An 11,642-nucleotide genomic window follows, 5' to 3' on the forward strand; every position below is an offset into this window, starting at 1 on the left:
CGGTGGCGACTCCAGTTTTTATTTTTAAGTCGAAACTAAAAATTTTTGTTTTCAAAAAACGGTTTCGACACTTACAATAAATAAGAATTAAAACATAGCATTATTAGTAAGAAGCCTAGTAGGAAGTCTTGAGAACTTTGGCTCAAGTCTTAAAATTTTGATTTTATCTTTTTAAAAATTTTTGTACATGTAGATTCTAGGAAATATGGTTTATGTATTTATTTGTATGTGTTTTATACATAAAAGTAGGCATTAGCCCAGTGGTTAAAAGTTCTCCCTCACATTTAAAATTCTATCCACATTAGCCTATCTTAATTTTTGATGATTTTTAGACAAATGGGCTATTTGCCCATTAGCCCTCAAACTCCCCAAATCCTTTCTTAATTATACTAAAATTCCCTATTTGTTATTTTATCAAATTAAAACCCTAACTCTCTCTATTTGTAGCCTAGTTTTCTCTCAAAATTATCTGTTTCAAAACTCTTTTAAGCCCTTAAGTTTTGTTGAAAAATATTTTTTAAAGTCTTTGAAAATTCAATCAAGTCCTCATCAATTGTTCTTCTTCAAATTGTTGAAACCCTTGTCATTAGATTGTTGAATTTCTATCAAGATCAGTAAGTATCTCATTCTCTGTCAACTAGGATATTTCAATTTTGGAAAATATCGTGTTTTGATAAATTTTTCAATCTGATTAAAAATCCTTAAACGTTTTGCCGAAAATCTCCACAAATATTGAAAACCCGCTCTTAATTCTTGTATTCTGTCAATTGAAAGACCCTTGTAGGTGATTGGATCGAACTTGAACGTATGGGAGTTGCTTGAAGTCTTAGAAAAGTCAGGTTGGTGATTGGATCGAAACTACCCAGGTACAAACGATCTACCACACTGGCGCGTGGCCCGCCCATGTAGGACACACGGCCGTGTCCCCGGTTTCCCCTTTGCATTTGTGCTTCGCACACAGCCTGGACACACGGCACACTCTTGCACCCTTCCCCATTCACGCGCACACAGGCTAGGGCCCCGCACACGATTGAATGCACAGTCGTGTGGATCCATCACAAACGACCTGGAGGCTCACACATGGTCGTGTGGCTCTTACACCTGCACCTCTTCATTTTGCACATGGGCTGGACACACGGCTATGTGGCCTTGAAACCTAAAAATTACAGTTTTGCCTAATTTTTACTTATTTTATGCAATTCAATTCCTGGATAGGTTTTTAATGGAATCTAGAGAACTAGATTATACAATTAGGTCTCGGATTAGGATAGAATAGATAAATGCATGGATGAATGATTTTATGATTTATATGTTTATGATTATCGACATAAATTCGTGAATAATTTCATGATTATTGATAGAACATGATTGCTTAAGTATGATCATTTAAATCTGTGATTGATAATGTTATGTTCATAATTACCGATGGAATATGATTGCTTGGGAATGATTATTTTAATCCATGATTGACTACGTTTATACTCATGATTATCAAAGATATATGATTGCTTAAGGAATGACTATTCTAATCCATGTATGACTGTGTTTAAACTAAATGTTATGTATATATCGAGCAAATGCTTCGCTCATCAATATGTTTCTGTTATAAGATGAAATTTTGAACAATCACTGAACAATCGAACTATAAGATCTAATTGTTTGTATATGCATGGGGGGAATTATGAAAGGTGGAAGGTATGACAATTTATGTTGCATATATGTTATATATTCGTCCGCTGTGTATTCACAGATTAGCATATTCCAATTACGACTATATCTACGGAGCATCCAAGATTTTCTCTGACAGCTTTCATTTGCGAGGAATTGTGGATCCTCAACCATATGGCAGCTTGCCTACATTTATATGTATAAGCGGAGTGAAAAGGTAGAGGGGGTTCTAGGGAACTCCCTATTTGGAGAGCTAGTGGTCCAGGGTAGGATTTTCGAATGCCATATGATACGTTATACGGCTATTGCATGAACATACTTTGCATTCACATGAGAAAAAACATGATGGAGCGTCTGAATTGATAAGTGTGCATAATTATGTTACACCATTAAATTTGTTAGTATGTTGATTGTTATGCTAATCTTGAGTAATGAACACTGAATTATCTAATTGTTAGGATTTTTATGTAAGTATAATTATTATGATTGACATGCATGTTCGAATATTGATTGGATTTATTGTAAAGGGTCTCCCACTGAGCATGTTAAGCTCACTCCCTTATCTTCCATCTTTTCAGATAACTCAACGGATTAGACGCGAACTTGACATGTTAAGCTAATAAATTATTATTACGATTATTGTTTTATTTTATTAAAAAAACCGTGGTATGGGACAATTACTTTTAAACATTAATTAGGATGCATGTTTTTTATAGGTATTTATATAGATGGAATGGTTCATACTTCATATTATTTATTGGCAATGATTTTAGAATGTGGTTAATTTATTATATAAAGATTATTGATTAATTTTCCGCTGCTAAGTTAATGTTAGTTTTTAATAGATTAATATGAGATATTCACTTTTACAAAATAAGTTTAGAATTGAGATTAGATTTGAAAGAAAAAAAGAAAAGACAAGACCACTTCGGTGAGTAATGTGACCTATTTGGCTTGGGTTTATCTATCGTTTAGGCCACGTTAGGGTGGTTACACTCAGACACTAGCCAACAACCTCGACCAGAATGTTGCACACGCCAAACGTAGCCTCTACTTGGGACCTCATCCTCTTTCCCTAAGTACAGGGTATAAAATGATTGGTATTTATGAAAATTCATTGGGGAAAAGAATTATAACTAAAAAGAACAGGTCTAGTGTGATGAAAGAGGTTTGGTTGGACTTAAAAGCATGTGATCCAAACAGCTTAGCAATAGTGCAATTGGGCAAAAAAAGTACTTCAAGTGTCTCACCAGACGTAATTTGAAATTTAAAGAAACTCATATCTTTTGGACTAGTTGAATCAGGCCAAATTGAACTCAAACTTAATTTTTTTTTTTTAAATCTAACTTCAGTCTACCTCTAAAAATATTTATTGTTTGGTTTCTATCCATCCATCTCATGTTATATTCCCAACATGTGTTGCATGATCCTTTTGGAATCGAAGAAAGCTCCCCTCTTTTTTTTTATACATACTATAAATTGAAACAATAAAATTTAGATTTCGATCTAACAAAAGATTTAATTGATACGATATATTAATACCTCTAACTGTTATCCTAGCCTGAGTTGCTGGCATTCTCCTGTTATTAAGTTCACAAGTGTTGGTCACTTTTTGAACATTGTTGATGCTTTTCTTGCTAACAGCTTGCATCAAACGCAAACAGAATCAATGCTTAAATAATCAACTTAGATTTACATCGCAAGGCAAGAGATACCCACAAAGCTTCCCACTTTATAGTTATATATATATATATATATATATATATATATATAAATGGAAGAACCTGCGATATAATCCTCTGTTTTAGTACTTAGAAAAACAATCAAACCAACAAAAAAGTAAAAAGAATATAAAAAGAAAAATTCACAGCCTATATATCCTAACATGCAGTATCGTCCGACCATTAGGAACCCGGCTTACAGCCATGCAAGTCCCATCCCAACCCCAGCACCTTCAGATACTATCCCAACACAGTTACACCATGCACCTGGACATTGGACTACTGGTCTTTGCCACTGCTTTGATGACCCTGCAAATTGTAAGCTTATAAATACATTCACCATCTTCTTCATTTTTTGTGTTTTTTTTGTCATTTTCAGATGAATCCTTTGGTTTGATTTTTCGAATTTTTCAGGTGTGATTACTTGCGTATGTCCTTGCATCACTTTCGGACAGGTAGCTGAGATCGTCAGCAGAGGATCCAAATGTAAAGTTTACATATTTTGAAATGGTCTTTAACTTGATTTTCATTCAGATTATGGTTTTGATCTTTCTACTGTACTTAAATTTGGGGTTCAGTCCCCTCCTCCCTCCGAATGGTAATTTCTTACATTTCAAAATGTAGGTAAATATAGTGGAAAATTTGCATTTTGACTATCCATTTTTTTTATAATTCAGTCTTGTGTCAATATAAAATTTCTAGCTTCAACACATAATTTAATATCTATATCTTTATAACGTTATTATGGTTAAAATACTAATGTAATTTTTTTTTTAAAACACATTTTTTATTGGGATAGTTTATGTGATAACTATTTGACTTATCGATTGAGTTTTAACTTGATTGATACCGATAATATTGTCGGTGCAGGAGGATGCGGGTTTTGAATGCGCTCAAGCACATTTTATGCTCTTATTTATGAATTTTAAAGAGTTATAGGTAATTTTAAGTATTATTTTATAGACCACTCCTATCACATCATCCATGGCCCCTTTCCAATTATTTAATGTCATTTTAACATTTTTTTCCATATCATTGAAACATAATTTTGATAATTTTTTTACCCTGAACCTCAACCCTAAATCAGGACCTCAGGTTCTAAGTTTAGGGTAAAAAAATATCACAATTATGTATTAATGACATGAAAAAATTTATTAAAATAATTGAAAAGGGACCATGAATGATATGGTGAAAGTGATCCATAAAATAATTTCTCGTATATATATATATATAAACTATTTGGCTTAAATCATGATTTTTTTTATTCCATTTTGGTACTCGGATTATAAGTTCCCTCCCATTTACGCCCCAATCTTTCCTTTCCTCTTTTTTGGTCACTATAATATAATGGTCAAACTACATGTTTGATCCCTCTACTATGCTAATGTGCTTTTTTAGTTATTATAATATCATAGTCAAATTTTAGTTTTTGATCCCTCCACTATGCTCACATTTGGAATTTAATCTTTAAAATTTAATTCCGCATAATTTGGTATTCTACATAATTAGTTCAAATAATTAATATCCTTAACTACTTTGGTTAAATTAAGTTTGATCAAAGGACCAAAACCATAATTTGATCACATTTCAACTGGTTTAAAAAATTTGACGTTAATTTATTATTCATTTTGCAGCTTGTTTTTCAAGGGGGTTGCTGTACGGGGTGTTGCTGGGTTTCACTGGTTGTGCATGTCTTTATTCATTCTTATATCGCTCGAAACTAAGGGGACAATACGACTTAGAAGAAGAACCCTGTAATGATTGCTTGGTTCACTTCTGCTGTTGTCCATTGGCTCTATGTCAAGAATACAGAGAGCTCAAAAATCGTGGCTTTGACATGGAGATAGGTAACACGTATTTTCGTAAACCCCCTCTAATTTTATGAATATCATTATTTAGTCTAAAAAATATGGTTAACTACTTCAGTTAAAATGTTTAACATAAATTATTTCTTAAAAATTATAATAGTAAAAAGCATAAATGACTAAACCCCGACTTCAACTGTAGTAGGACAAAAACTAGAATTTGACCTCTCAAAAATCAACACCATATTATTAGCATAAATTAAGTTGATAAAATTATATTTTTGGGAACGAAGGTTGGGAAGCCAACATGGACAGGCAAAAGCGTGGGGTCGCAATGATGCCGATAGTGATCCCTGGAATGACAAGATGATTGATTGATTGTATCAGTCGTGTGCCGTCGGTCGATGAATATGGTAGAAACAGGCACTGAAACTGCCGCAGCTGTGCTGCCTTTGATGCCTATGTTTGTGCGTGCTTTGGTTAACTCTCTCTGTTGCTGTATAGGGTTTGGTTTGGAGACTTTTGTGTTCGATTATCCATATGATATTTGCTAACCAGAAAGATATAGAAATCATGCGTGTGGGTAAAACATGTTGAATGTTTTCACCCAGAAAATGGGTATTTCCCATATGATATGTTATAGTATATGTGTTCGATTATTGTTAACTAATTTTTAAGTAACTTTTATTTTTACTGCTTAAAATGAAATTATTGTAATTTTATCACTCAATTGTTATGGCGCTTCTATTTTAGTCACCTAAATTGTATTTGTTATAGTATATGTGTTCAATTATTGTTAACAAATTGTATTTGTTTATCTCATTAACAAAAATTCTATTTTTTAATATTAATTTTTAAATTTCAAAGCATCAAAATAAATTTAAAAATTATTGAAAATATTTTATCCGTCAATCGATTTGTTACTATAATATTGAAATTAATTAATTTAATCTTCTTCTAAATTTTAAAATTTTATTTTGTATTTTCAAATTAGCCTTAATGAAATCAACTCAAATAACGCACATTTAATAATTGCCTACAAAAATTAATTTTTTATTATATTGTTGAAACCATTTTTTATTTTTGGAAAAAAACAAAAATTAGTTGTCGATTAAAATTGGAAAAATTGGAAGTCGCCACCAATATTTTATTACGGTGTGATTGGATCACCTGAAAAAAATGGCTTTGGTCTACGAGTTTTAGAAAAACGGATTCGGGAGTCAGTTACGTACGAGGAAGGATTAGCACCCTCGTAACGCCCAAAAATTGGTACCAAATTGATTAAAATTGATTAATTAATGTCTTGAAGTCGAGAGTTTAAAAAAATGCAATCCTTAATTAAATTATTTATTAAGACCTTCTCATTTTGAAAAAAGAAAAATATCACACCCAATGCGTTAGGGCACAACATTTTATTCTCTTCACGATGAGTTAGTCAAAACTCGTAAAATTTAAGAAAATATCTAATTGTTTAAAATTTATGAAGAAATCGCGGCCCAATACGTTAGGGCACGATTTCTTAAAATCCCAAACATTCAATATTTCCTTTATTTTTGTTTAAAAAAATATTTATCTCGAGAAATCAACGTGTCACATCCAATACGTTAGGACACAACATATTGAATTCCCGATAATAAGTTTTATTTTGTTTGATTTTAAGGAGCAATTCCCGATTGTTAGATTTTACAAAAAAATCGGAACCCAATACGTTAGGGCTCAATTTTCTTGAAAAATCCTAAATACGAGTATTATCCCTATTTTGAAAAGTTCTATTTTAAAATCGAGTAAAAAGATGATGTAATGTTATATTGTATGTATAAATGTCACAATAACAATTACAACAATAATAAATTCGATAATAACATAGAAATAATATAAACAAATAAATAAACAAACAGATATACAAAAGGAGAAAAAGTTAATGGCATGCAAATTATTAAATAAACGAGTAAGATAAAAAAATTAATGAAAACATAAATAAACAAAAAAATAAAGAATAAAGGTTCATGACATATACATTAAAACTATGAAGAATACACATGAATTTATATATAAACTTTAGATTATAAAAATTTATATAAACAAAATACATATTTGTGAAAATAAAGAAGAGTATAGAAATATATATATAAATTATAAAATATGTGTTAAAATATGAGTAGGTATTTAAGCATTTTGAAAATAAAAAACATATATACGTGTTCATAAATATAAAAGAATATTTGTTTTTTAATATATATATATATATATATAGATTAAAAATAATAAATATATTATCGAAAATAAATAGGTGTATATAAATATAAAAATATTAGTTTGAAGAAAAATAAATATGTACCTATATATATTTATACAATTATATATAAAATAAATTAAATAATAACTACATTATAATAAAAAACATATGCGTATATATACATGGAAATAAATATATGCATATACATATGTATAAAAAAAGAAAGAAAATAATTACATATGAAAATAATAATTACATTATTAATTAATGAAAAAAAAACTAAATTGAATTGTAAAATAAAAAAATTGGGCCAAATTTGCAAATAACTGAAGATCGGAGGACCTTATTGAACACGCTAATAATTCAGAGGGGTTGGAAGGGAAATTTTCCCTTCTCCTCTAAACGGCGTCGTTCCATCAGGACGAAATTGGAATTGAAGATAAATAAAGGGGTAAATTTAAAAAATGAAGAAAACTTAATTGAAAATATATTAAAAGGCGGAGGGGCCAAAAGCGCAATTTGCCCCTCTGCTGAAAAACGCGTGGACCCTAGGCCAGGTCGGGTCAGACTTGGGTCGACCCATGTCCCAAAACAACGCCGTTTTGAAGGGCTATTTAACCCACTAACTTCTGAAAAAAAATTCATTTTAAGCCTCTTTCAAAAACAAAAAACAAAAAAAAAAACCTCTGAAGAGCTCTCCCCCTCCCCAGTTGTCCGGCCAAAGTCCGGGCACCGGCTGATCGCCGACCACCGTGCCGACCGTCAGCTCCGACGACGGCACCGCCGTCTGCGGTGGCCGAAAAAGGAGAAAATCTCCTATTTGGCCCTCTCGACCCTTCCAAGCCCGAATATGGGTTCAAAGTCTCTGAAAAACCAACAGAAAACGCGTAAAGAACCCGAAACCTTTCGGTTTCCGGCCACCGATCCTCGGGGGTGGCTCCCTCAATTTTCCCACGGCGAGACAGACCCGAACACAGGTGTTTTCAAACCCCTTTTCTGTTTTTTATTTTATTCTTTTTATATATTTGTAATAAAATGCGAAAAAGAAAATAAAAAAGAAACAACATGTAACACCCCTTACCCAAAACCGTTGCCGGAGTCGAGCATGAGGAGTTACTTGACTTAATTTAAAAGTTCGGGGCATAAAAATTTACTTTCAAATTTAATTTCATCATTCATAATAAAGCTGTCCACCTGCACAGCAGTCACTAAAATAATTATAATTCAAGCTACGAAACTCTAAATTTAGATCCTTAAATTTTCCCTGAAACTAGACTCATATATCTATTCACCATAAATTTTTAAGAATTTTTGGTTTAGCCAATTAGTACAGTTTATTAGTTGAAGTCTCCCCTGTTTCACTGATCAACTATCCTGACCACTCATCACTAAAATTTAATTATCTCTTATTACAAACTTCATATGGTGCTTAAACTTATTTCTACTGAAAATAGACTCATTAAGGAATCTATACATATAAATTATAACTCATAATTCCTTCTGTAAAATTTTTAATGAATTTCTAAAGTCAGAACAGGGGACTTCAAAAACATTCTTGCCCTGTTTCACTAAAATTCAAATACCTAAAAGTATATAATTCTTTTGCTTACTCCACTTCTTTCATGTGAAAGTAGACTCTTTCAGCTTTGATTTCATATCTCACTCAACTTCTAATTCTATTTCCACTATTTTTGGTAATTTTTCAAAGTTACATCAATGCTGCTGTCCAAGAACTGCTCCATTGCAATTTTTTTAAAAAAATTCAATATAACCCCTTTTATAATTGTCTAACCTTCCCTGCAAATTTCAAATCACAACCAATTCCAGTATTTCATCTACTTCATTTAAATACTAATGAAGTTCAACCAATCAACCATTTCAAACTAAAAACATGTATATATTTCGATATCTAACACAACCATAACATTCAAATTTACTTTACATACTTAGTCATTCATTCTATTACTTTTTACTTCAATTCCCTATACATGCCATATAAATCCAAAAAGTTGCTTAACATAATCTACCGGAGTATATCTGGATAGTGTGATTCTTGTTGTAGATCCAATCCTCCGAATGTATAAATACGTTAATCTACAAAAACAATAAACACACACATGTAAGCTTATAGAGAAGCTTAGTAAGTTCATAGGCATAAAACATAAATCTTACCAAACACTTGTACACTTATACAATATACACCATTACTAAATTTACCTGTCAACCACAATCTTTGGTGAGTTCCTTGGTATAAACTCACTACTACTTATTCTTTTACCATAATTCCTTTGGGCCCATTTGTCACTTACCATCCGTGATCAAAATTAAGGAACGGTCACGGAAAATTGAGTACTTCACTTTCACTTTGCCATAGTATAACTATGGTATTACGTATGATCATTTATCATTTGTCCCTGATCAGATAAGTGCAGCTAAGCTACCACTTATCACTTTGTCACTTGATCAGATAAGTATAGCACTTATCACTTTTTCACTTGATCAGATAAGTATAGCACTTATCACTTTTTCACTTGATCAGATAAGTATAACACTTATCACTTTTTCACTTGATCAGATAAGTGTAGCTAAAGCTACCACTTATCACTTTGTCTCTTGATCAGATAAGTGTAGCACTTATCACTTTTTCACTTGATCAGATAAGTGTAGCTAAAGCTACCACTTATCACTTTATCTCTTGATCAGAAGTACTCAAATCCGGCGTTCCGCTTAATTTGATCATTTATTCGATTTTCATATTTTTATTTTACTCTCTTTTCAACCCTAAATACATTTCATCATACATTATATAATTCATGAAATTAACATTTAATCATTAAATTTCAGCCATATGAACTTACCTGGGTCGATTTGCAGAATTTGTAAAAGTTCAGGGACTAATCAACTACTTTTTCTTTTCCTCGGCTTGCTTCGGGTTGTCGATCTAAAATACAAATTTATTCATTCATCAGCATATAATTCTATTCTAATCCATTTTACAATTTATGCCCTTAAATTTTCGAAATTACACTTTTACCCTAAACTTTATAGTTTTTACAATTTGGTCCCTACTCAATTAACCCCTCAATTGATCTAATTTTTCTCAATAAACACCTTTTCCAACTATTTTAGACTACTACATAGCCTTTCATATTCAAAACCGCAACACCAAACCCTAATTCCCAACTTTTTCACAATTAGGTCCCTAAAATCAATTTCTATCAAAATTACTTTAATAGAATCATCATATAACAAAATCAAAGCTTTAATTCCATACTTATTCATCATAAAAATTCAGTACTCATCAATGGTAACTTTCAAATCAGCCATAAGATCAATAACTAATGAAACAATTAGTTGGACCTAATTGTAAAAGTGTCAAAACCACAAAAAATTAGAAGAAATAATCAAGAATTAAATTTACATGATTCAAATATATGAAAAACGAGCTTGGAGGGACTCTTCAATGGCCTTTTTTGGCTGATAATTATGAAGAATTGCCTAGAAACTCTTTTAATTGAGATTTTTATTTGTTAACTTTTGCAAAATTTCCAATTTTACCCTTATTACATCACTTTTCCAGATTTTTCTTGCCCCAACCGTCCAGCCCATATAGTTTGGGCCTAATTGCCTTTTAAATCCCTCATTTTTAATCACTTAAGCTATTTAATCACAATTTAACAAATTTTACACTATTTTCAATTTAGTTCTTTTTAGTTAATTGACTATCCAAACGTTAAAATTTTCTAATGAAACTTTAATACCAACTCAATGACACTCTAAAAATATTTCTAAAAATACTTATGGCTCGGTTTAAAATCTTTGAGGTCTCGATACCTCGTTTTCAATTTTAATTATTTTAATATTTATTCCTAGTACACTATTCACTATTTCAAAAAATTTCCCAACTTCATTTACTTATTCTCACTAAATTAATAATATTTTATACTCATTTGTCAGATTTAGTGATCTCGAATCACCATTCCGACATCACTGAAAATTCAGGCCATTACACAACAGTTCCAAAAAGACTCAACCTTTGGATTTTTCGATTGCTCTTTGCTCTTCTAGTATTCTGTTTTTGTGAAAATAATAGCCTTTTCTTGTATTAATTTTCCCATCCTTATTGCAGTACATTAATGGCCTTCTTATAGCCATAGTAATAAAAAAAATAAAGAAACAAATCATGCTTGATATCTCTTGATCTGCAAATCT

General features: G+C 31.3%; 1 protein-coding gene across 1 annotated transcript; it reads left to right on the forward strand.

Moving 5' to 3' along the window:
- The first annotated feature begins 3,463 nt into the window (after positions 1 to 3,463).
- On the forward strand, positions 3,464 to 5,956 carry LOC105781303 (cell number regulator 1). Its single transcript, XM_012605838.2, has 4 exons — positions 3,464 to 3,707; positions 3,804 to 3,875; positions 5,024 to 5,236; positions 5,488 to 5,956. Exons 1-4 carry the CDS (start codon positions 3,554 to 3,556, stop codon positions 5,562 to 5,564), a joined length of 516 nt encoding a protein of 171 aa, XP_012461292.1. The 5' UTR covers positions 3,464 to 3,553; the 3' UTR covers positions 5,565 to 5,956.
- Positions 5,957 to 11,642: the final 5,686 nt, after the last annotated feature.

The sequence above is a fragment of the Gossypium raimondii genome, chromosome 13 (assembly GCF_025698545.1).
Source record: "Gossypium raimondii isolate GPD5lz chromosome 13, ASM2569854v1, whole genome shotgun sequence".
Taxonomy (NCBI): domain Eukaryota; kingdom Viridiplantae; phylum Streptophyta; class Magnoliopsida; order Malvales; family Malvaceae; genus Gossypium; species Gossypium raimondii.

Excerpts from the sequence above, each read along its gene's own strand:
- LOC105781303 (XM_012605838.2), top strand. The coding sequence starts at position 3,554 with ATGCAGTATCGTCCGACCATTAGGAACCCGGCTTACAGCCATGCAAGT. Across the intron at positions 3,708-3,803 it reads CTTTGATGACCCTGCAAATT|GTGTGATTACTTGCGTATGT; the intron begins GTAAGCTTATAA and ends CGAATTTTTCAG. Across the intron at positions 5,237-5,487 it reads TGGCTTTGACATGGAGATAG|GTTGGGAAGCCAACATGGAC; the intron begins GTAACACGTATT and ends TTGGGAACGAAG.